The 27,296-nt window shown below is 39.8% G+C and overlaps 1 protein-coding gene across 1 annotated transcript in view; it reads right to left on the bottom strand.

Moving 5' to 3' along the window:
• Window positions 1–277: 277 nt before the first annotated feature.
• Window positions 278–27,296, bottom strand: part of LOC140493884 (protein lin-54 homolog) — a 69,701-nt gene continuing 42,682 nt past the window's right edge. The window contains exons 6-13 of the mRNA XM_072592878.1: window positions 26,467–26,519; window positions 25,927–26,103; window positions 19,643–19,734; window positions 16,139–16,210; window positions 13,563–13,665; window positions 7,550–7,687; window positions 2,990–3,171; window positions 278–470 (exon numbers count right to left, since the gene is read on the bottom strand). Of these exons, the coding sequence (XP_072448979.1) occupies window positions 278–470; window positions 2,990–3,171; window positions 7,550–7,687; window positions 13,563–13,665; window positions 16,139–16,210; window positions 19,643–19,734; window positions 25,927–26,103; window positions 26,467–26,519 (1,010 nt within the window). The remainder of the gene's footprint in view (window positions 471–2,989; window positions 3,172–7,549; window positions 7,688–13,562; window positions 13,666–16,138; window positions 16,211–19,642; window positions 19,735–25,926; window positions 26,104–26,466; window positions 26,520–27,296) is intronic.

The following is a 27,296-nucleotide window of genomic DNA, read 5'->3' on the forward strand; positions in this document are numbered from 1 at the left end:
CCTCTACAAATAGCATAGTAACCAGAGGGATACAGCCCTAATATAAGTTCCCAACATCACATTTTTTCATAAAATGTTTGAGGTTAAAACTGAGATTATGTGAAGAAACTTTTTTTAGCAGTAAGTTTGAGTACTGACTATACCCAATAAAAAAGGTATACTTATCCCAATGGCAACAACCACAATTCACAAACTGAGGACTGAAAGGGTGAGATGAAACTAATTATCTGCACATAAATGTTACAAAGTACTATCTATTACAGAGAGAATTTAAAGTTCACAAACACTGCAGTTCTTTTGATTTCCATGCTGAGTGGAGGATTTGTGCCAAACAACGGCCGAATTCTTCGAGGATCATATGTTCTGCTACGGAGAGAGAGTGATAGGCTTTCTCTGCCTCTTCTGCCTGGGCCAAGAGACAGCCGCAAGTAGCATCTATGACGTCCCAAGTAACAAAGGTAAAAGGATGCCTGTCAATAATACAAAACGTTAACAAAATAATCAGAAACATGAACATATCAGTTTAAGAAGTCTCTCCTTTGAATGAAAAGTTACAGCATTCGAACAAATGCAATCATATTAAGTATTAGATCTGAAATTGTGAAGCTTTCTAAGTTGTGAAACCGCTTCCAGGACTATTTACATTAGAGAAACGCCCTGGATATAAGGGTTAGCAATACTAAAAGTACATAATTATAATGTTCAGTCAAATTAAGCTTGATATGCCAATGACCACTTGTTCCAGGTTTTGCCTTCATAGCACTATGAAACTACTCGCCATGGAATATTTGTTGCCTCCAACTACACGGTTATGTCCAATAATAACTACCTTTTATGGTAAAGTCAGCACACAGCTCTGTCCAGATTCCTATTGTCTAATTTTCAGAGGTTCAAAGGGCACCTTTTTTTAAAATAAAAATTAAGTTATTAAATTTAGAAATGAATTGACCAGGCATTCTAAATACCATTAGTTCTGCTTCACTGCATCATCAATTACAGATAAAATGCCCAATCGGCCATGTGCTATAGCAATGTTAATTGTCCATTGTGGATGGTGTCAGATTACCCTATTGTGCACAGCCACAGAATAACATGATGCTTTCACAATTTTAAGGCCAAATTTTGATATCAATACTTTCGGAAAAATCTATGACATCCCAGACTTTATGGCAGATATAATTCTTTTCCTTTCCAAAATTTTCTGCTAATAGGGCATGCTTCTATGGATGCCAGTTGATGTCTAAGTGGCCACTCATCCTGTCAGTGTTGAGAGTGGATGTTAGCTGATTACTGTACTGTGTTTCAGAACCAAACCCAACATTCTCCTCATAAACAATCAAAGAAATGCAATTTCTCGTCAAGATCTCTGGATTGCACCCATATACTTGAATATAGATGACTGAGGTTTCTTTTTGTCCTTAAATTCAGTGGCATTTGTATCATCTTTACTAAAACTCCATGATATTAGACAACTCATAGGAGGTATACTTAGTAGGTTTGTAGATGACATGAAAATTAGAGGTGTAGTGGACAGCGAAGAAGGTTACCTTCGAGTACAACGGGATTTTGATCAGATGGACCAATGGGGTGAGGAGTGGCAGGTGGAGTTTAATTTAGATAAATGTGAGGGACTGCATTTTGGAAAAGCAAATCAGAGCACGGTTTATACACTTAATGGTAAGGTCCTGGAGAGTGTTACTGAACAAAGAGACCTTAAGGAGAGTTGCAGGTAGATAGGACAGTAAAGGCAGCATTTGGTATGCTTTCCTTTATTGGTCAGAGTATTGAGTAGAGGAGTTGGGAGGTCATGTCGCAGCTGTATAGGACATTGGTTAGGCCACCTTTGGAATACTGCATACAATTCTGGTCTCCTTCCGATCGAAAGGATGTTGTGAAACTTGAAAGGGTTCAGAAAAGATTTACAAGGCTGTGGCCAGGTTTGGAGGATTTGAGCTATGGGGAGAGGCTGAATAGGGTGGGAATGTTCTCCTTGGAGCGTTGGAGGCTGAAGGGTGACCTTATAGAGGTTTATAAAATCATGAGGGGCATGGATAGAATAAATAGACAAGGTCTTTTCCCTCGGGTGGAGGAGTCCAGAACTAGAGGGCATAGGTTTAGGGTGAAGGGGAAAGATATAAAAGGGACCTAAGGGGCAACTTTTTCACGCAGAGGGTGGTGCTTGTGTGGAATAAGCTGCCAGAGGAAGTGGTGGAGACTGGTGTAATTACGGCATTTAAAAGGCAATTGGATGGGTATATGAATAGAAAAGGTTTAGAGAAATATGGGCCAAGTGCTGGCAAATGGGACTAAATTAGGTTAGGGTATCTGGTAGATATGGTTGTGTTGGACCGAAGGGTCTGTTTCCATGCTGTACATCTCTATGACTCTGACTCATCCGAGATTGAGAACAAGCTTAACATTTTTAGCACTATGTTGCTCAATAATCTACAGGGTAACAGGGGAGATACTGAAATAAATTTCTAAATAGTAGACCAGAGAAATGAATACAAAGATTTTATATTAGCACCTTACACTTGACATGTAAATGAAAAACATTGAACTAGAATGATGTTTGCTGATGGAAAATTATTAATGGAGACTTTATAGGGAATATTTGTCAGGCACCAATCCATTCCTATTAAACTTTTTGTTCATCTTTTATTTTACTGCTAACTCAGTTTTAATTCTGAACTATACAGACCAAGTTGGCTTCTCTGCCCCATGATAAGGAAAGGAAAATCAGCCATAATGATTATCTGGAGAGACTTGCTGGAAAATGTCCTTGGCCTGTATCTTCAACAGTTTCTCCTTATTTCTCAGCTGTCAAAGGCCTGTTGATGTTTCCAACCAGAGTTAGGCATGAAGAGTAGGGTGAGACTAGGGTTTTGGAGGGCCGCTATGATTTGTAGTACTGTACCCTAAGAGTCTGAATATAATAAAGAAGAATAGAATATTGACATGTAAAAAGAAGGTTTATTTATAAAATTACCTTTCCCTATTCACTTTCGTTTGCTTTCTGTAGTTGAATATTTCTGGAAAAAGTTTAGTCCTAGGCTGACAAATGCTCATATCACTGTGGTCAGGGATACTCATCAATGTCCTCCTCTCAGGACTCTCCTCATAGTTTCTGCATCCAATACACTTGCAAATAGAGGAGCACATTATTTTTGCCTGACCAAAAATAAAAGCAAAACAATAAATAAGACCAATTATGTCCCACTTAATGACCATTCATGAAAGTACAACACAGAAAATTCCATTTGCATTTAATTCCCAACAAATGAAATGCAGAAAATTAAACCATTTGTATTTCTGAGTATTACATAATCTTGGATGTTTAAAACAACATAGTCAACAAATTGTTGACTCCATCTTGACCTAGTATTTTCACACAAACTATCGATTAAAAGGGAACTAATTTAAGAAAAGGCAGTTGACAGGATGGTACTTGCTCAAATTGGAAAGCGAGCCACACATTTCCTTCATTAAATGTGTCTTAGACATGACGTAACGTCCATTTCAATATAATTTAAATATTTAAATAACAAGAAAATAAAAATGGAAACATTTTCAGTAGCACAAGAATAAAGAATTGCAGTTGCTGAAGATTAAATAAACATTAAACATATAAACATTAAATGCTGGAAACACTTAGCAAGTTTAGCAACCACTGTGGAGGGAGCAAATGGAATGAATTGGGACTGGAGTTTATAACTGGACACCCTCCATGTACTTAGCGGTTGGGGAGTGGGGGATGGCTGGTAAATTAAAGTTAAAATTGACAGCCTTTCTGGCCTTTCCATATCACCCATATTACTGTGGGTGGAAAGGCATCAGACGGAGCACTCACCTATGATTTATCGAGACCCTTCTATGATTGTTTAATGGGTCAATTCAGGGCCTCATTTCCATTCTTACTATTTAACATGTGACAGGAAAGGCAAAGCTAGCCCCCAACCAGTCAACTGTCACTACACAGACTACTGCTTGGTAAGAAGGGGGCTATCTCCTGGTGGGGGTGTTGGAGAAGGATGCACTCCACCCCGACAAGTGGTAACCCACCTCCCCTAGCCATTGTCGAAGACACTAAAACTTGACCTCCCAAGACACTAAGTCCAAATGCCATGCCCACTCTGCTTCTTATCACTTTCACCCACCCGTGCCACTGACACATTGTAGTCTTGCAAACAACCTATTACACTTCCATCCATTAGTTCCAATCACTTCATGTCTTCCCATTTATCGTTTAGGAAGTGAAAAGACAATTTGTCACCAATACTTTCTGTACTTGTGTATGCAGGCTGCTCACAAGATCCTTCTATAAAGAGAACCACTTGAATGCAATAGAGAAAAGGCGACTGATGAGCATCAAAGGACATGTGTTGACCCAATAGAGTGAATTTGATAAGAATAAGTTTGGGGAGAGGTATCCATTTTGATTAGGATGAGGGCCAATGACAGTGCTAGATGGATAGACAGGGATACACTGATATGAACAGATTGTACACAGCCTTAGAGGAGACGTTGTTGCCATGGAAGGTAGAACACAGAATGTGTGAATTTTATGTGATCCTACAATGTTACATTTTCTCATGTGCCTATTTACATATTGCTAGTGAGCTACAAAGGTTTATAGCTATTTTTCCCCATTGCTCCTATCTAACATAACTCTGTGCCTTGAGCAGAGAGAGAGGCAGATTACTCACACCCCTGCTGTGATAGTTTAGTAGCTCTTCACTCCTAGCCCCTGAGTTTTGGAGCCTGTGAGAACCCTTCCAAAGATTGCTCCACCAGCAATGAGTAGGACCAGGCTCTGTCTTCAGGACAGTAGGCAGCCAGTGGGACTTTCATTCTTGGGTTGAGGGAATAGGTCAGCGCTGAGGAGATAAATGTTTGAAGTGGAGTTCCCACTTCCATGTCCACTCTAAGCATTTTGTGAACTAGAGCAGTTTGATCTACATTAAGAATGTCTATAAACAGTAATACATATCCAGCAGCTTAGATATCATTATATCTATGATGCTGGATATGTATTACTGTTGTTAATGTGTGCATGAACATAATCGTTAACAGCAACTGATGCCTCATGGAGTTGGTCACTCTATCCATGCAGGAAGACATCATTGCAAACTTGGCCTCCTCATGCTTTAAAAATTACTACATTCTTTCTATAATTGTAGGTGCATGAAAGACCTTTCAGTACATCACTCAATTACTAATGTTCATCAAAGACAGTCCTTCCCATTGACAGCTCCCAAGGTACAGCATTGTGTTGAGCTTAGCAGAACTTGGAAAGGACTGTGCTATTCAATGTAAACTCTCCCTCAAGCCAATTTCTGCTCTTGTTCACCTGTGAAGTGTGAGTTACTAAATGAAAATCTAATTCTCTCTAACTGCTCATAAAGTGCAAGTATCTGAATAAAAGTATCTAAAAAAAAGTAATCAGCTCCCCTGAGGATTTGTCGATTCATATTTGCATATTCTTCTTGTTGAATGTGGGGAAGGTTTATCATAGAATTGAATTAGTACTGGCATGATCAGAATGGTACAATGCAACTTTCTGAAGTTGATCACGTTTTAGTCAAGCTGCAATCAAGTTGACATGTTTATTGCTGTATGATGTCTGGGCATTGTATTTTATTCAGTCACGGTAGAGCTGGGAATGGGAAGGGTTTCCATCATGCCAACTGATCAACAGCACTTCTTTTGTTTGTGCAAGGATGGGGAGGAGGTATTGGTGTATCTTGCATTCTTTCCTTATCCTTGAGCGAGAATGGTTAAACTGCCTCTGATGAGGCAGCAAAACTACAAATTAATGATTAACTTATAAAAGGACATTGGAAACTTATTAAATAAAATAGCACTGATCTCTAAAGGCTTCTATCATGTTAGTAAACACCACATGCTCCATCTCCATGGACACCGAATATGGACAAAACTGCAAACGAGGGACTAGACAGTTGGATACAGCTTCCTTTGTGTTCTAAACTCTCTTCTACAATAGAGAAGAGGAGACCAATGAGTGTCAAAGGATATGTGTTAACCCAATAGAGTGAATTTGATAAGAGTAACTTTAAGGGAAAGGTATCAATTGTGATTAAAATGAGGGCCAATGACAGTGCTAGATGGATAGATAGGGATATGAGCAAGTGCAAAGACAGAAAAAGATGCATCTGCTTGCAATGAATGTGGATGGGAGGAATAAAGGAGTAGGCTTGGAAGATGCAGTGTGACTGAAGAGGAATGGATGGGAAGGTGATACATACAGTAACATGTAGGTGCATGAGCAATAACAAATATCCTGATCTGCACTGAGCAGCAAAGGGTGGACACTAGGAAATTGTTTCCGTTAGGCGAGGAGACTAGGACCCGTGGACACAGCCTTAGAATTAGAGGGGGTAAATTCAGAACAGAAATGCGGAGACATTTCTTCAGCCAGAGTGTAGTGGGCCTGTGGAATTCATTGCCGCGGAGTGCAGTGGAGGCCAGGACGCTAAATGTCTTCAAGGCAGAGACTGATAAATTCTTGCTGTCACAAGGAATTAAGGGCTACGGGGAGAATGCGGGTAAGTGGAGTTGAAATGCCCATCAGGAGAAAGTGAGGACTGCAGATGCTGGAGATCAGAGCTGAAAATGTGTTGCTGGAAAAGCGCAGCAGGTCAGGCAGCATCCAAGGAGCAGGAGAATCGACGTTTCGGCATCCTGAAGAAGGGCTGATGCCCGAAACATCGATTCTCCTGTTCCTTGGATGCTGCCTGACTTGAACTGCCCATCAGCCATGATTGAATAGCAGAGTGGACTCGATGGGCCGAATGGCCTTATTTCCACTCCTATGTCTTATGGTCTTATGGTCTTATGGAGCCCAGGGGCAATGCTGCCTTCCTGGACTATCTCCAGCCATATCTCTTTGGAGCAGCAGAAACTTCCTTGCAGTTATTGTTGAGGAAGAACATCTCTGTAGTTTCTCGCTGCCCCTAACAGTACATCAAGGAAGGCATCATTAAGGTGGGTCACAGCCTGAGTTGGGTCTGAATCTATTCTTAAATTTCTCCTTTCATTCTTCCAGATCCCTACTCCAGCAAATTCCACCTTTGGGTCAACCCTTTAAATACTGTGGTTGAGAATGCATCATGCTGTTGCTCATGGCAGCTGCCACACAATCCACATCAAACCCAGCAGTAAAATAACTCAGGGGTATCTACTTGCCACAGATAGATGTGCTGAGAATAATTCCTGGTTTTCAGACTGTAAAACCTCACCTCACCACTCCAATCACATTCCAACAGCAGAGAGCAGAGTATCCCTTCACCTCATGCCCAAACCCACCAAACTCTGTATTCACTAGATCTTTTTACTTCCATATGCACAAAATTCAATTATCAAGTACACTTTCCTTTTCTAAACCCATCTTGTGATATTAAAATGTTCTTTTCTCTTTATACATACATATTTCCAGCATTTTCTATTTTCATTACTACCCTTAGTTTCTGGGGACTACAGGAAGGTGAACCTTCAGAGAAAAGGCAAATTCCACTCAATTTCATCTTACCTCATAACATTCACAATAATTTTTCAGACATCCTGAACGTTTGCAGTTGCAACCTTTGTTATGCCGCAGTTTGATTTCTCCAAGCATTCCTTTTCCTATTTTTGGTCTGAAGGCTTCTGGGTTCCGATCTAAACATGCCTGAAGCAGTAGGAAGGTATAATTTATTAGAAACAGTAAAAATATCTCATCTGATAACCAAATAAATGATAAACGACGTTAGATACAAGACAGAAATATCCACTGCTCCTCGGATGCTGCCTGAACTGCTGTGCTCTTCCAGCACCACTAATCCAGAATCTGGTTTCCAGCATCTGCAGTCATTGTTTTTACTTAGAAATATCCACACGCCAATTGACTGCATTTCAGTTCCAGTGTCCCTTAGTGCTGTGATCCTGGAAAAAAAGGTTAGCATCATTCTGCACTCCTATAGTCTATTGCTGCTTCCACAAATGAATGTCATTGCACTCTGCGCTTATGAATTCTCTGAAGATTAGAAATTCTCATCCATCACATGAAATGATCTGCAATTCCCAAGAGCTGCGATAAATAAAAGTAGGAGTGAAATTATCACAGGGTGACAGCCAAGAGCATTGTAATTACTCTTTGGAATCCAGGCATACCTTGAAATATTTAAAGCTGATGAGCACAGAGGCTGCGCATTGATGTAGGGCAGTCTATGTAGTTGCTGAATACACTCTGATCTAGCTAGAAGTCAACACAGTCTAATAGATACTCACAGTTGTTCCCTGTGTCTTGAAAATCCAAAGATTAAATTGATATCAATTCCTTCTTTAATGTTGTTAATGGGCTATGTCAAATTAGTTTGTACTTGGATACAACACTGTGTTTTATCTGTTTTTTATATCTGTGCACGGCTGACCAGAGAGAATGCAGCTATACGAGGGGAGGAGACTTGGGTGAGTTCAATAGTGTGAGTAAGTTGCACTATTTGGAATAGAGGAGGCTAATACAGAATAGGACTGGCTCTATATTTACCCTCCTTTATCACTGAAGATAAAATCTGCCCCCTATGCACTAATCTCATGAAGTCCCATTCACCTATTGCCTCAGTGTTTACCTCAGTGAACCTATTCTTGGTTAAGCAGCAACTCAGTTGTAAACTTTGCATACTTGTTTTCAAATCCTTCTCTGGCCTTTCCTTCCCCATTGCTATAAGTTCCTCAAACCAATAACCTTCTGGGAGTCCTGCGAATACAATGTTGCAGAAGGGGAAGAAGCTATAGGGATATTGGATAAGATAAAAATAGATAGAAGGGAGGTGTTAAATAAGTTGATATCAATCAAAGTTAACATATTATCCAGTCTAGATGTGTCCTTGATTATAGAGTTTCACGTACTAATAAGGTGTCCCACAGAAGGTGAAGGCATCGTTTGATCTCAGTGCTGACCATCAAGTGCTGACCTCAGCATTTTCCTCTGTTGCAAGATCTGGGATCAAGAATAATTGGTATAGTCACACACTCTGCAAACTAGAGTTATTATTGAGACTAGCAAAGGAGAAACCTTGAATATGAAGAGTGAGCCTTATAGAGTATAAAGTTTAAATGGACAATAAAACTTCTGAATACCCTCTAATTGACAAAGTATAGATGAAAAATTACTTTTAACCAACATCAATACTTTTCCATTACATAATCTTGAATAAAAATGCACGTGAAAATGAGTTACATTTCCTTATTACTCTTCAACTGAACAAGTAGTTAAAGTAGCAAAGGATTGAAGAGGAAGTAAAATCTAAGGAACTGCCCCTCTATTCAAGATGTTCTAGAGCGGTCCTTTGTTGCCTTATTCTATTCTCAGGTCAAAGAGTCATAGAGATGTACAGAATGGAAACAGACCCTTTGGTCCAATTCATCCATACCGACCAGATATCCCAACCCGATCTAGTCCCACCTGCCAGTACCCGGCCCATATCTCTCCAAAACCTTCTTATAAAGCCATCCAAATGCCTCTTAAATGTTGCAATTCTACCAGCCTCTACCACTTCCTCTGGCAGCTCATTCCATACACATAACACCCTCTGTGTGAAAAAGTTGCCCCTTAAGTGTCTTTTATATCTTTCCCCTCTCACCCTAAACCTTGCCCTCTAGTTTTGGACTCCCCGAGCCCAGGGAAAATACTTTGCCTATTTACCCTATCCATACCCCTCATAATTTTGTAAACCTCTATATGGTCACCCCCCAGCCTCCGATGCTCCAGGGAAAACAGCCCCAGCCTATTCAACCTCACCCTATGGCTCAAATCCTCCAACCCTGGCAACATCCTTGTAAATCTCATCGGAATCCTTTCAAGATTCACAACATCTTTCCGATAGTAAGGAGACCAGAATTTGCATGCAATATTTTGACAGTGGCCTAAACAATGTCCTGTACAGCTGCAACATGACCTTCCAACTCCTGTGCTCAATACTCTGACCAATAAAGGAAAGCATACCAAATGCTTTCTTCACTATCCTATCTACCTGTGACTCCACTTTCAAGGAGCTATGAACCTACACTTCAAGATCTCTTTGTTCAGCAACACTCCCTAGGACATTACCATGAAGTGTATCAGACCTGCTAAGATTTGCTTTCCCAAAATGTAGCTCCTTGCATTTATCTGAATTAAAGTCCATCTGCCACTTCTCAGCCCATTGGCCCATCTGATCAAGATCCTGTTGTAATCTGAGGTAATCCTCTTCACTGTCCACTACACCTCCAATTTTGGTGTCATCTGCAAACTTATTAACTGTAACTCTTATGCTCGCATCCAAATCATTTATATAAATGACAAAAAGTAGAGGACCCAGCACCAATCCTTGCGGCACTCCACTGGTCACAGGCCTCCAATCTGAAAAATAATCCTCCACCACCACCCTCTGTCTTCTACCTTTGAGCCAGTTCTGTATCCAAATGGCTAGTTCTCTCTTTATTCCATGAGATCTAACCATGCTAATCAGTCTCCCATGGGGAACCTTGTCGAACACCTTACTGAAGTCCATATTGATCACATCTACTGCTCTGCCCTCATCAATCCTCTTTGTTATTGCTTAAAAATCTCAATCAAGTTTGTGAGACATGATTTCCCATGCACAAAGCCATGTTGACTATCCCGAATCAGTCCTTGTCTTTCCAAATACATGTACATCCTGTCCCTCAGGATTCCCTCCAACAACTTGCCCACCACTGATGTCAGGCTCACTGGTCTATAGTTCCCTGGCTTGTCCTTACCACCCTTCTTAAACAGTGGCACCACGTTAGCCAACCTCCAGTCTTCCGGCACCTCATCTTTGACTATCGACAAATATCTCAGCAAGAGTCCCAGCAATCGCTTCTCTAGCTTCCCAGAGTTCTTGCATACATCTGATCAGGTCCTGTGGATTTACCCACCTTTATGCGTTTCAAGAGATCCAGAACTTCCTCCTCTGTAATATGAACATTTTGCAAGGTGTCACCATCTATTTCCCTTCAGTTTATATCTTCCATATGCTTTTCCACAGTAAATACTGATACAGGTTTAGTATCTCCCCCATTTTCTGCGGCTCCACACAAAGGTTGCCTTGCTGATTTTTGAGGGGTCCTATTCTCTCTCTAGTTACCCTTTTGTCCTTAATGTATTTGTAAAAACCCTTTGGATTCGTCTTAATTCTATTTGCCAAAGCTACCTCATGTCCCCTTTTTGTCCTCCTGATTTCTCTCTTAAGTATATTCCTCCTGCCTTTATACTCTTCTAAGGATTCGATCTGTCCTGTCTATACCTTACATATACTTCCTTCTTTTTCTTAACCAAACCCTCAATTTCTTTAGTCAATCAGCATTCCCTATACCTACCAGCCTTTCCTTTCATCCTGACAGGAATATACTTTTTCTGAATTCTCATTATCTCATTTCTGAAAGCTTCCCATTTTCTAGCTGTCCCTTTACCTGCGAACATTTGCCCCCAATCAGCTTTCGAAACTTTTTGCCTAATACTGTCAAAATTGGCCATTCTCCAATTTAGAACTTCAACTTTTAGGTCTGGTCTATCCATTTCCGTCACTATTTTAAATATGATAGAATTATGGTTGCTGGCCCCAAAGTGCTCCCCCACTGACACCTCAGTCACCTGCCCTGCCTTATTTCCCAAGAGTAGGTCAAGTTTTCCACATACTGAATCAGAAAATTTTCTTGTACACACTTAACAAATTCCTCTCCATCTAAACCCTTAACACTATGGCAGCCCCAGTCTATGTTTGGAAAATTAAAATCCCCTACCATAACCACCCTATTATTCTTACAGATAGCTGAGATCTTCTTACAAGTTTGTTTCTCAATTTCCCTCTGACTATTAGGAGATCTATAATACAATCTCAATAAGGTGGTCATCCCTTTCTCATTTCTCAGTTCCACCCAAATAACTTCCCTGGATATATTTCCAGGAATATCCTCCCTCAGCACAGCTGTAATGTTATCCCTTATCAAAAAACACCACTCCCCCTCCTCTCTTGCCTCCCTATCTATCCTTCCTGTAGCATTTGTATCCTGGAACATTAAGATGCCAGTCCTGCCCACCCCTGAGCCATGTTTCTGTAATTGCTATGATATCCCAGTCCCATGTTCCTAACCATGCCCTGAGTTCATCTGCATTCCCAGTCGGCCCCTTGCATTGAAATAAATGCAGTTTAATTTATTAGTCCTACCTTGTCCCTGCCTGCCCTGACTGTTTGACTCGCTTATGTTCTCAACTGTACCAGTCTCAGATTGACCTCTTTCCTCACTATTTCCCTGGGTCCCAACCCCCCACCTTACTAGTTTAAATCCTCCCAAGCAGCTCTAGCGAATTTCCTTGCCAAAGGAGCAGCGCTCCAAAAGCTAGTGCTTCCAACTAAACCTGTTGGACTATAACCTGGTGTTGTGTGATTTTTAACGTTGTCTGCCCTAGTCCAACACCAGCTCCTCCACATCATTGATAGACACATGAACAGGAGGCAAACAGACGGATAGAAACCACTTATGGACAACAAGTAACTAGTCTAAATAAGGATTATGAATCGGCGCACGCGTGATGGGCCGAAGGGCCAGTTCCTGTGCTGTATTGCATTGTATGTATAATTATTGTAAAACTTGCATTTACATACCCCTTTAACAGAATAAAGCCTTTCAAGATACTTCCCGGGATCAGTGTAAAACAACATATAACACAAAGGATCATAGAGCATGATAAACATTGATGACTGAAAGCTTGATCAAAGGGCTACATTTTAAAGGTTACTTTAAAGAATGAAAGATAAGGTGTTTTATTGAAGGAATTCCAGAGTTTAGGATCCAGATAGCAGTAGGCATAACTGCCAATGGTGTAATGATAAAACTGGGAAAGTCAGAGGCCAGAGTTGGAAGATTGCAGATATCTTGGATGTTTGTGGGGCCAGAGGAGGTAACAGAGATGGGATGTGGCCCTTGATCCTGGTAGATACCCAGTACTAGTCTCTTAAAGACCTCACTGAACCTTGCCCAAAAGATGTGTCGCTGTATTCTCATTGACGTACTAGCCAGCAGGTGAGAACTGTATCACTTGTTTTAAATTCTATCCAAGGAATCTCACCTACTATATACAATAGAGGGGTCAAGCAGGGAGGTGGTGGGGACAAAGTGAGGGGAAGCAGATAAGTTGAGTAGAGTTGGGGATCATCAAAGTGTATTTGAAAATTTGATGCATTTTAAGTTGATATCATCAAATGGCAAGATGGAAATCATAAATAGGAGGAGGCCAAGAATAGATCCTTAGGGCACATCAAAGCTGATGGGATGGGGATAAGAAGAGAAAATCTTGACTTATGATTTGCTGGCTATGATTCGCTGGATAAAAATGGACCCCAGCGAATGCAGTCCCACTGAGTTGGCCAATGGTGGATGCTGGGGTAAACTTTGTCAAAGGCTGTAGACAGATTGAGAAGGACGAGGATAAAGATCAAAATAATTTCTGTCTGAACACTGAATTTGTGCTTTTAAAGTTACATAGACTAGCATAGTCTTACCTTGATAGCTTTGAATCTTTCTGCTTCATGCTCAAAGTTATTAAAACAGTTTGTGCAGTTGCAGTTGCTACAAAATTCTCCATTGGCAAAACAATCACAGTATCTGGAGCACAAGGAGAAAAAACAAACAGTAACAAATATACCACGATGGGTCAGAGACTTATGGGGAATAATAGCGGAATACAGAACAAATCCTAAAATATATTCTCATAATAATGAGGCATTTTGGACATATTTTAAATACATTTGTTTCATCTCATGACAATTTATTGGACAAATTTCTTCCTTTTCTTGTGCACAAACTGTTTTTGACTTCAAGGAGCAGGCAAACAATTTTCCTTCGTGATCCTGCCAATTTCCCTCTGCAATTATAAAAGCCATCACCATTGTTTATCGGACAACTGAAATAAATAGAGATGCAAATGGCATCCAAACCTAGATCTTTGTTATGCCAATTGTTTTCATTAAAGAAAGATTACTAAAGAACATCTCGTCAATATGTTATTCAAAATTCCTCTAAATTAAGTAATCTCAATGTGCAATTATAAACGGCAGGACACTATCCTCAATGACTTCATTTCTTTATCTTCCTGATTCTATCCTGTCCTTCTTATGTTCAAAGAAACCTCCCTCACTTCTGCTTTGTAAGAATCCACATTTAAAATAACTTTATCAAACACAAACTTGACCTAATTCGATCAGCATACATTGTAAGGCTGAAAGACTTTTCACAGTAAACTTGAAAACTGCTGAAAGCTGCAAGCCGTATGCTTGCTGGGTTACCAAGTTAATTAGCGTATAACATTTTATGTTTCAATAATCAGTTAAAAATAACAGGAATAATGGAACTTTGCAAAAATGAATTTAGAGTTTTGAGGGATTTGTGGAACTGTTTCTGGGAGACAACGAGGCCAAGAAAATAGTTCTGAGCATGCTTTATAATAACGCAAAAGTGAGGACTGCAGATGCTGGAAACCAGATCAAACTGGTGCTGGAAAAGCACAGCAGGTCAGGCAGCATCTGAGGAGCAGGAAAATCGACGTTTTGAAACATCGATTTTCTTGCTCCTCACATGCTTTATAATAAGCCATTCAGGGTGGATGGTAAAGTAAGGGCTTGACATTTTATTGGACACAAAGGCTCTGTCAATATAACAACCAGGTCCACACATGAATAAGGGTATAAACAGTGACTATAAGATGCCAGAACTGCAACCCAAATAGAGTGACTTAGTAAATTACCTGGCATTGAAAGTTCAATTACCAAGTAATTAGGCTTAGACAGGCCAGCTGTTTACTCTTTGAAGAACTATTAGCAATACTCCAACCTGCTTTGGTAACTTACTACTTTTAACCAAGTTTGTGTCCAGGTAATTTATCGATATCTCATAATTTGTATGTCTGAACTTAACTAATCAAGTGAGATCTCAGAAGTAAGGCCTGACAGAGTCCAGAACAGGACAGCTCAGTTAAGGTTCCCCTGTTTGTCCCTGAGTCTTCAAGTTTAATTTTTAATGGAGATGGATCAAGATACTTTGCAAACATGATCAATATCCTGGGCAATCAATCTTGGATATGCAGCACTGGTATTCATCAGAAGTTCATGTGTCTGACTATGACTAGCTTTACTAAAATTTGCAGATGACACTAAGCTGGGTGACAGTATGTGCTGCGAGGATGATGCTAAGAGGCTGCAGGGTGACATGGACAGACTGGCCGAGTGGGCAAATGTTTGGCAAATGTAATATAATGTGGATAAATGCGGGGTTATCCACTTTGGTAGCAAAAACAGGACGGCAGATTATTATTTGAATGGTGGCTGAAAAGGTGAAGTGCAACAAGACCTGGGTGATATGGTGGAACAGTCACTGAATGTTGGCAGGCAGGTACAGCAGGCAGTGAGGAAAACTAATGGCATGCTGGCCTTCATAGCAAGATGCTTTGAGGATTGGAGTAAGGATGTATTGCTGCAGTAATGTAGGGCCTTGGTGAGGCCAAACCTTGCGTGCAGTTTTCGTCTTCTAGTCTAAGGAAGTACAGAACAAGGGGACACAGTCTAAGAATAAGAGGTAAACCATTCAGGACTGAGATGAGGAAGAATTGCTTCACTTAGAGAAATTGTGAAACGTGGAATTCTCTCCCACAGGAAGCTGTTGGGGCCAGTTCACTAGATATATCCAAGGGGGAACTAGACATGGACCTTGCAGCTAAAGGGTTAAAGGGGTATGGGGAGAGGGCGGGAATGGGATACTGAGATTGTATGATCAACCACGATTGTACTGAAAGGTGGTACAGGCTCGAAGGACTGAATGGCCTACTCCTGCATCTGTTTTCTATGTATCAATGTTTTTATTCCTACATCAATATTAATATTATATTTGAGACTAAAATGTGACAACCTTGCACCCGAGGTCAACAACATACTTTCATATTCATTTTTTCTCAATTATGAGTACAAGAAACAACAAGACCAGTGGAGGTTAAGGATATCCTGCTGATGAAGGGTTTACTTTGTATATTACAAATATAATCTTCCTGTGTAAAATAGAAACAATAGTTCCTTCTGTACGCACTTACAGTTTGAGGCACTGGGACTTGGTGCAGTTACAGGGTTTCTTAGACCTTGAGTCTGTTGTCATTATTGGCAATCTAAAAGAAACAAAGTGAATCTCATAATGAATTTGCTAATTATTCCTATAGACTGAGTTGCTGACATATTCAACAGATGTAGCCTAATAAGTGGGTCCGATTACTAAAAATGAGCAGATGAGAAGTTTTCTGAATAAGTCATGACAATGGCAATGATTATGACATTACATTTGTAATGTACTAATTAAATTAGTTTTTCCAAAAGAAAGACCTTTCTTAACCAAAATTACAATTGATGCAGTGTTTAAGGTAAGCCGGGGTAGGTGAGAAAAATTGAGTTTGGTTGGAGGCTGGGGATGGTGGGTATTGGGGTTCAGGATGTTCGGATCAGGTCTGGCACTGTAGGGAGAAGTGTTCGGTCAGGTTAGGTGGCAGGGAATTGGGTCAGGTAAGGTGGGGTGGAGTTGGGCTAGGGGTTGGGTTGGGTTGGTTTGGGTCGGGTCAGCCATTATGGGAAGTAGGACTGTTGTCTGGTCAGACCCCGTGGCAGCAGAGTTGTGTTGGGAGGGAGAAACAGGTTTAGTTTAGGTTCAGTAGGTTCCAGGGAATTCAGGTTAGGTCTGAGAGCAGGGGAAGAGGGATCGAGACAGCATGGGGGAAGGATCTCAGCAGGCTGTTGGGTCTGGGCCTGGGGAAATGTAAGGGGCCTGGGGGAGCTGTTATTGGTGGGGTGTGTGAGGTGACAATCAGGTTATTTTAATAGTTATTCAGGAGGTACATTCTACATTTAATGGAGTAACTTTTCCTGGGTATTTATTTTACTTAATATCATTGGAACACTCCAGATGCTCCAATTTAAATGGAGACTTTCAGAGGGTTCCAGCTCTGGAGGAATTGCCCAATGGAATCTTCAGTTTCTTTCACACAAGATTAAAATGTCAACATCCCTTCCAGATTTTTCTTCCTTCCTGCGTGATTCTGACGCCATCACTACATCAGTCATCATCACCATTAACATTTCTGATGTTAACCCCATTATTCTACACTTTTGACTAATGTCAAGCTACCTGACCTAAAACTCAGGGATTATTCTCTCTCCATCCTTTCCTGATTGGTGATGTTACATTTCAGGAATCTTTGAAACATCTTGACTAATGGATTTACTATTTCTGCTAGTACCTCTTGTAGAACTTAGCATTAGGTTCTGCAGATTATTCAAACTTTTAATCATTGAGGTCTCTTCATTATTTTTCCTCTGCTGATCTTAATCAACATAAGTTCATAACTCATTCAAGCACCTTGGTGGCTCGCTTTCTGATATAGAATTCATGTTTTCTGCTGTGAAGATAAACATATTATTTGTTTAACGCCATTGCTATTTTCTCATTTCCCATTATAATTCCTCTGACCTATGCTTCTAATGTACCAACATTTACTTTACTTCTTGTCCTTTTTATATATTTATTAAATCTCTTAATCTGCTCATGTATTTCATGCCTTTATCAATAAAGCCTAATATACAGTCTGCTTTGTCCGTCCTACCACATATGGTGCACATATACACCCAGGTCTTTGTCTCTGCACATACTATAGGGTAGCACTCTTTACTGTAAGTACAGTACCTCAATATTCTTTTGACCCAAATGTATAATGTATACTGCATTAAACTCCAACTGCCACCCAGCTGTCCCCTCCACCAACTTGTCAATGTGCTTTTGTAGTTTACACTTTCCATCTCACAGTTTACATGCTTTGCTATTTATCCGGAAATCAGGAAAGGCAATAGTTTCAAACCCGACCCCTGGGAAACTCCACAACAAACTTTTCTCCAGCTCAAAAAATTAACAGTTGCTCACTTCTTTCTATCCCTAATGCATTTCGTATCCATGTTGCAACTGCGCTGTTTGTTGAAAAGGGTGATCTGTTATATCTGTTAGCTGGATAGCTCTTTTGTGATGTAGTGTGACACCAACAGTGTGGGTTCAATTCCTGTGCAAGCTGAGGCTACTATGAAGGACCCTTCTTCTCAATTTTTCCCCTCACCTGAGGTGTGGTGACCCTCAGGTTAAACCACCAGCACCACCAGTTATCTCTCTCTCTCATTAGAGAGTAGCCTATGGTCTGGCAAGACTACAGTGACTTTACCTTGCCCTGCTTGTTCATTGAACTATAAATTTTCTCACAAGTCTGTCATGCGGCAATGTATTGAATACCTTTTGGAAATTCATGCAGGATACATAAATACCATTACCCTCATCAAATGTCTCTGTTAACAATAAACACGTTTCCCTTTAAGAAATCCACACTCGCATTTTGATTTGTATTTTTAAAGGGTGTATTATGGAAGTAGCTAATGCAGTTGGTAAATAAAAGTTTATTTGTTTGTACAACGGTAAGACCCTTTGATTGCATATAAATTAGATTAGATTACTTATAGTGTGGAAACAGGCCCTTCGGCCCAACAAGTCCACACCGCCCCGCCGAAGCACAACCCACCCATACCCCTACATTTACCCCTTACCTAACACTAGGGGCAATTTAGCATGACCAATTCACCTGACCTGCACATCTTTGAACTGTGGGAGGAAACCGGAGTACCCGGAGGAAACCCATGCAGACATGGGGAGAACGTGCAAACTCCACACAGTCAGTCACCTGAGGCGGGAATTGAACCCGGGTCTCTAACACTGTAAGGCAGCAGTGCTAACCATTGTGCCACCGTGCCACCCACAATATTCTAAGTGAGGTTTCATGAATTCTAGAGAGAGTTTTCTTGAATTGTTAAAAGTTTAATTTTTTACATCTACATACAGCCATTGAGTTTTGTCAATACTAAATGAGAAGCTATGGAGTGAATATGGGCCTATGACAGACATGGGGGATGAGGGCTAACTTGAGGTGACATCGGGTAATATGTGGGCATTAGGAGAGAGTGTGCATTGGTGTCTACTGGGTCTAACAGCCTTCACCTAACAAATAGGTGGAAGTATCAGAGAACGTCCCACCAGTCCACAATCCCCCACCTTCATGGCCACCTGCAAACTCAGGCTCAATTCCATTTGTCACCTGCCTCCCAGAAAAACATATGGCGAAGGGGAATCCTTTTAAAGGAGACAGCTCTGCTAAGTTGGAAAGTAGCCTGGCTAGATAGTGAAAATCCAGCACTTATTTCTACCAGTGACATTGGTTCCCATGTGGGTCATAACAACTTGATCAATCCATCTCACAGTCACCCACCAAGGACGCAGGCTAAACTTTCCAGTACATTGATGACTTTTGCTATCAAGGTTGACAGCAACAGCATTGTTTTCTCAAATGTACATTTCTATTATGGCTACTGTGTGTACAGTTAGCAAAAATCTAGACTACATGATTTGAATAAAGATGGATACATTTAATGCCTTTTAATACAGAATTTTGATTTCAAAAATTTTCTCTTAACATCAGCTGAACTAGACTAGTTAATTAAGGTCAGACATTGTGTGCACTTACCTTGTTAGAGATATGGTTGAAGGGATATGGGCACTAGTCTCGGAGGCAAGACTGCCATTTTCAGAGATTGGACCACCAGCTGCTTGCTGCAGCTGTTCAAAACAAGATTGAAAAAATTAAATATAGTACTCAACATGTTTTTATTCTGTTATAATGTGTACTTTAAACATATCTTTTATGCTTTGTTGATGTGCAGAGTTTAGTTCAATCCGACACTAAAGTTGAGGAGTTAAGAGTACACTCAGACAGAGAAATTGTAACAAACAATTGAAAAGGAATACCCCTGTACTTTGTACAGATGTATGTAACTGGAAAATCTATGAATTCAAGAGCAATACAGTGTAACAAAACATATCCTACTCCAGTGAGACTTGCTATCTCCAGTTCCTGAAATGGGAGGTGCCATGTATAAATCAAAAGAAAATCAGACAAAGCAAGAAGCAGAATCACAGCATTGAGTAATATAGTAACATTGAGTATTACCGAAAAGATCAAATTTGTGGAAACTCTTTTTCTTACACTCATCAGGACAATTGATGAAAACTACCAAGGAAAGGGAAAACAGCATTTGTACTATCTGGAAATAGATTGCTAATTGGTTGGCAAGAGGATGCTGAATGTTAGGCATATGGATTCTGATTGATAGAGACATTGCCACGGAGAATGCAACGGTTAATGATGACTGACAGTTAACTGAAAAGCTGTGTTTAAATTTTTAACAAGGTGATTTGACTCTGATTAGTCAAAGTATTGCCCTGAGAAATGAACCAGAATTGGCTGTTACCTATTTTGTTGTGTTGAACAGGCAGAGTGTGTGTCCATTTTCTTTCTGTCAGCCAAAACAAGGGCCTTATTTGTTAATAGATTTATCTTCCAATACATATAAGTGTACCATGCAGTGAGTCTGCCTGACAATTGCTAATTGCTTGACAATCCAATTTCTTGCACACTCGGGATTATCCAATCAGGATTCTGCAATACTGTTGAATTGCAGAATCATGTCTAATGTTGGCTATGTGTTGTGACTTTTACAACATGGACTGGTTAGGTATGGTCAGTATCATGCTTTTTGAGAACAGCCAAAGGGATATTCTGTTTGATATGATCCATCATTTTACTTCAATGCCACAAAACATTGAACAGCTATTCTCTGGTTCATTTTTCAGAGTAATGTTTTAATAAATCAGAGTCAACTTGCCTTGTTTAAAAAAAATAGATAAAAATACAATCAAAGCTTGACAGTTAACCATCAGTCATTATTAACTGCTGCATTTTCCATTATCAATCATATCCACTTGTCAGTACTCTCCTCTCATACATATAAGTGTTGTTTTCCCTATCCTTTAGTATTTCCTGTGAAATGTCCACATAAGTATAGGATGAAATGTTTTGTCAAAATGGGTAATTTCTTTCAGCAAATGGTGACATTGTCAGAATCCAGGTAGCAGTGCAATTGCCATCCTTGCCATCTCAGCAGATGCCCTTTGGTGTTCTCAGTCTGGAACTGTGAGTTACAGAAAGCTGTGTACTACCATCATAAACTCACAATGGTTCTGTTGGGACATGTATGGTAAGGACACTGAACAACATATAACAACACACACAATTCCTGATTTTGGACTGAGTTTTCTGATTTCAGTCAAGGTGGAAGTAGGCTTTATTATTATGCAAAACCTAATTTGTGCAAAAGACATTTCTCTAATATTATTTCAGCACTGGCATGGCAGTCACTTGTTGCAGGATTTTAGTGAATGTTGCTTCTTGTTCCATAACCCAATATCACTGCACATGTTTGGCCATGAGGTGGCATAAGTCTGACACTCCAATGATAAATATACAGCAGGAATTTTGCCAAATAGTCAATGGATACAAAAATCATTACACTTTTACATCTATTCATTGCTGTTACAGCTCTCACCTTTGGGTTATTGGGCAAAGATCTTTTGATATTGTTACATGGTGTATGTACTTTTCCCAGGGCATTTTTCATTGTAATTTCTTTCTTATTAAGCTTAATATTCACCTGAAAGCTCTGTCTAGCAGACAGAATAAATTTTGATTGTGGACATCAATGGCTTTTTCCATTGAGAAGCTGCGTCGATTAATGTGTAGCTCATTGACTTCCACTCCCAAAAGATCACTGACTCTCTCATGTTGTATGCACTGATATTCCTCTGGAACCATGGAAATGTCAAAAGAACATCTGCATTTCCAGAAGGTCATCCAGAATGTAGTTAGAAAGTTGCTGATTTTTAGCCAGCTTACTTGCCAATAACTTTGCACTATCTTTTGCATCTTAATGAAGTCTTATATTGATCAATGCTAATATCAAACGCAGCCGTAGAGAGAGAGAGAGAGAGAGAGATCATTGAGAGGTCCATTGTTCTGAGATTATGTCCTCTGGTCTTAGACTTTTCACACAGGGAGAAATAACCTCTGCATCTACCCTGTCAAATCCTCAAAGAATCTTGTACGTTTCAACAACAGATTGTTGAAAAGGGGAATCAGCTCCATTGGCTGCGCTTCACCTATACTTCACTGAATCTAATCTGCATTCGCCACTCATAATGTGGTCCCCTTTACATTGATGATACTGGGTGACCACGTCACAGGGCACCTATGCTCTATTTGTGAAAAGGAATTAATAAGTCACATTCACTTGTTCTTCAAAATGTGCCTTCAAGGCTTTTGAAATATTTGAAGTTTGTCTTTCCATTCTTCAGAGAATTTAGTTCCAAGTACACTTTAAAATAACCTTTACCCAACAATAATAAGAACGCAGCTATGTAGAGCTGCCCTACCTTGTAAAACAGCTCTAGCACTCTTTCATAATTTTATCATTGCACACACAGAGACTGTCAGTTCTACTTCATATCACCTTTCATCTCAACCAGACATGATAGCAGAATGGTTGCACCCATAATACATTACCAAATGTTTCAGCTGCTGCTTGCTTATTTGTTTTTATTTCAGTTTAGTTTACTGTTGCAGTTTCCACAGAACGTAACATTCCTATACCTATCTGTCAGTAGTTTCTTTTTACAGCTTTACAAGACTTAATCTCAGCTCCAGCTCTCACATATCTTCCAAGACAACAGTCTGGTCTGTACTCCACTTTACTGAAGCTGCTGTAGAGTTCATAAGCAGAAAATGAGGTGCTGTTCTTCCAGATTGCGTTCAGCTTCACCAGAACACTGCAACAAGCCTGAGACAGAGATGTTAGCCAGGGAACAATGTGATGGGTTGAAGTGGCAGGCAACTGGAGGCTCAGGGTCCTTTTCATGAACAGAGCATAGATGTTCTCTTAAGCTGTCACCCAGTCTATGCTTCGTATCCCCAGTGTAGAGGAGACCACATTGGGAGCAGCAAAGGCAGTAAACGAGATTGGATGAAGTGTAAGTGAAGTGCAGCCAATGGAGCTGATTCCTTTTTTCAACACTTATCACTGTATTTCAGGACAAATGATAACAATAAATCAAATCAAATCAAATTTATGACAATGAGCAGGACTTTTTCTCTGAGGGTGAATCTGAGGTATTTATTTACTATGGAAGGCTGTTGAGGCTGGGTCATTATTTATATTCAAGACTGAGATACACCAATTTTTAATCAGTGAGGGAATAAAGGGTTATGGGAAAAGGCATAAAGTGGAGTTGAGTATTATCAAATCAGCCATGATCTCATTGAATGGCAGAGTAAACTCAATGCACCAAATGTCCTACTTCTGCTGCAGCTACTTAGGGACTTCTGGCAGATATTTTTATGTTATGACTATTATTTTAAAAACTAGCCTTTTCAAAAAATAAGCTGTATTATAATCACACAATCATGATATTGCAAATTCCAATCTTTCACTATTTGAACGTATTTCATGTTTGCTGACAACTTGAAGAAAAGCTGTGAAGAAATATCTGGGAAAAAGTCTGTAGGATGTCATATTTGGAGCTTAGAAAGAAAAAGAAGCATTGAATTTGGAGTAGCTGTATGACTTGCATTAAAATGTATTGTTTGATTGGCACAGACTTTGCAATCAATGATAAAACTTTGGAACTTGCTACTGATCTCTAAGAAAACTGTTCACAAAAATCGTGAGAAGTCTATGTGTAGTTATCCTGAGGCTATTTCAGAACTGTTAAGGGGTATCACAGCACTCAGCAACAGTAATATGGGCAAGTAAGGTAAACATCTAATCATATTGAAGTGTTCTTACATGCAAACCAGGAAGTAAAGTGCACAATGATTTTCTGTTAATTAATATTTTGCAGATAGCAAAATAAATGTTGTAAGCAGACGCATATAATTAAAGGAGAATCTGAAATGTTACAAACTCTTTGTTTTAAAAAGTGTTTTATTGTAACAAATATTTTATCATGACGAAAATAAGTAGCATTCCTCCAATATAAAATTATGTGCCATGAAACTGTGCTGTTCACCAATAGATAACTTAGCATCTCACTAACAATCTGGTAGCATCTCACAGAGTCATAGAGATGTACAGCACGGAAACAGACCCTTCGGTCCAACTCATCCATGCTGACCAGATATCCCAACCCAATCTAGTCCCACCTGCCAGAACCCAGCCCATATCCTTCCAAACTCTTCCTACTCATATACCCATCCAAATGCCTTTTAAATGCTGCTATTTTACGAGCCTCCACCTCTTTATCTTGCAGCTCATTCCATACACATACCACACTCTGCATGAAAAAGGTGCCTCTTTGGTCTCTTTTATATCTTTCCCCTCTCACCCTAAACCTATGCCCTCTAGTTCCGGACTCCTCCACCTCAGGGAAAAGACTTTGCCCATTTAACCTAACCATGCCCCTCATAATTTTGTAAACCTCTATAAGGTCACCCCTCAGCTTCCGACGCTCCAGGGGAAACAGCCCCAGCCTGCTCAGCCTTTCCCTATCGCTCAGATCCTCCAACTCTGGCAACATCCTTGTAAATCTTTTCTGAATCCTTTCAAGTATCGCAACATCTTTCCGGTAGGAAGGAGACCAGAATTGCACATAATATTCCAACAGTGGCCTAACCAATGTCCTGTATAGCTGCAACATGACCTCCCAACTCAATACTCAATACTCTGACCAATAAAGGAAAGCATACCAAACGCCTTCTTCACTATCCTAACTACTTGTGACTCTACTTTCAAGGAGCTATGAACCTGCACTCCAAGGTCTCTTTGTTCAGCAACACACCCTAGGACCTTACCATTAAATGTATCAGTCCTGCTAAGTTTTGCTTTCCCAAAAAGCAGTACCTTTCATTTATCTGAATTAAACTCCATCTGCTACTTCTCAGCCCATTGGCCCATCTGATCAAAATCCCATTGTAATCTGAGGTAACCTTCTTCGCTGTCCACTATACCTCCAATTTTGGTGTCATCTGAAAACTTACTAACTATACGTCTTATGCTCACATCCAAATCATTAATATAAATGGTGAAAAGTAGTGGACCCAGCACCGATCCTTGTGGCACTCCACTGGTCACAGGCCTCCAGTCTGTAAAACAACCCTCCATCACCACCCTCTGTCTTCTACCTTTGAGCCAGTTCTGTATCCAAATGGCTAGTTCTCCCTGTATTCCATGAGATCTAACCTTACTAACCAGTCTTCCATGGGGAGCCTTGTCGAATTTCTTACTGAAGTCCATATAGATCATATCCACCGCTCTGCCCTCTTTGTTACTTCTTCAAAAAACTCAATCAAGTTTGTGAGACATGATTTCCCACGCACAAAGCGATGCTGACTATCCCTAATCAGTCGTTGTCTTTCCAAACACATGTACATCCTGTTCCTTATTATTCCAACAACTTGCCCACCACTGATTTAAGGTTCACCAGTCCATAGTTCCCTGGCTTATCCTCACCACCTTTCCTAAACAGTGGCACCACGTTAGCCAACCTCCAGTCTTCCGGCACCTCACCTGTGATTATTGATGATTCAAATATCTCAGTATCTCAGATCATCAATATGTAATCTTCTGTAAACATAAGTTATGGTATAAAAGGATGCATTTTTGTCAGCTCAGTGATTTCTATTTGGTTACAGTCTGGGGAGCATTACTGACAGCCACATCTGGATTTTCATACCTGCTAAGAATGTGCGTGCTGCAGAAGTTTTTGTCAGTTTTAAAAAACTAATGATGCCAAATTTCCACAGGTTAGCCATGATTTCTACAGTAGAGTTTGGTTAAAATTATTAGCAATTGAAAACTTATCACAGTTTACATCCTCTACTTTAATGTTTCTCACCTGGGTTCTGAAACTCATCCTGCTTACCTGTGTTAGATATTCTGCAGGTACCACAGTGTATCCTAAATTGCTGTTGTTTGTTGCTGGATCCTTTGCACACCCAGTAGTTAGATTCGGGAGGCCAGGCCTGATTGGTGGAAAGGAAATTGGAGACATACACTGCTGAGATAAAGGCTGGGCCACTTTCAGTCCTGAATTCTGTCCCTGCACAATTTATTTCCAGAAAAGATCAGTCGAACAAATCAAGAATGAAAACTCATTTCATCTTTAGTATGTACATTGACATATTTTGCATGACAATATTTGAGTGTCTGAAAAACAAACAAAGGCTACCAAACAATAAAGTTAAAACATTGTGCACCTTTAATTCAAAAACTAAGTAATTCACAAATGTAATGCATATTAATTAGCTTCTGATAGGTGTTAAATTGCCATATAGATCCGGTTATTTATTTTATCACTTATAACTTAAAAAGAAACAAGGAGATTGAATGATCTTTTGATGGGTTTTGTTTATGCCACTGAATAGAACAAAATGCTAATTAACATCAGGGAGCAGGAAAATACCATATCAATGATGGCAGAACACAGCACTGCCAATATTGGGTCACTGATCCAGACTAGACAGAGAGAATGTGAATTGGTTTTAAGAAAATCAACTGTGTAATAAATAACATTTCATTCTATTATTTTTCATTCCATTGGACATGGGCAAATTTCATACATATGTTTTCTTTTACCTTTTGTCATTGCCCTGTCAGCAGAAATTAAAAGGTTATTATTCAGAGGTTAGTTAGTTCAGTTGTCTGGATGACAGGTTTGCAATGGAGACTGATGTTACCAGCATGAATTCAATTTCCATACCACAGGTCACCATAAAAGCCCCACCTCTTGCCTGAGATGTGGTGACCCTTAAGTTAAACCACAACCACTTGTTTCTCTCTCATGAAAATGTAGGACTATGATAACTTTATTATTAAATTCCACTATCTGAGGATAGTAACTGGTTAGCACAAATTGCCACCAGCTAAGCCCAAGTTACATTGTAAGCTGTGTCCAGCTGATGACTGCGTTGTTTATTAATACAGAGTTGTCCAAGTGAATATTCATACGCATTTGCATGGTTCATTACACTGATTATTTTTTAAATGTATGTTAAATGAATATTAAAATGTTGCAGAAAAATTGTAAATTTCCCAGTAATCTAATGGATGGTTGAAGTTTTCTTTACTTTAGGATTTGTTAAACTGAACTTTTGCTCCATTTAAAATAAAACCCAAACAATGTGAGATGAAATCTTGGAAAGATTCTTACTTTCATGTGCCTCAATACAAGAGCACCTGTGTAACTTCAACCTTCGTTATATAAATCCACTATCACATAACGGTAGATTGCAA

This window comes from Chiloscyllium punctatum, chromosome 22 (assembly GCF_047496795.1).
Source record: "Chiloscyllium punctatum isolate Juve2018m chromosome 22, sChiPun1.3, whole genome shotgun sequence".
Classification (NCBI taxonomy): domain Eukaryota; kingdom Metazoa; phylum Chordata; class Chondrichthyes; order Orectolobiformes; family Hemiscylliidae; genus Chiloscyllium; species Chiloscyllium punctatum.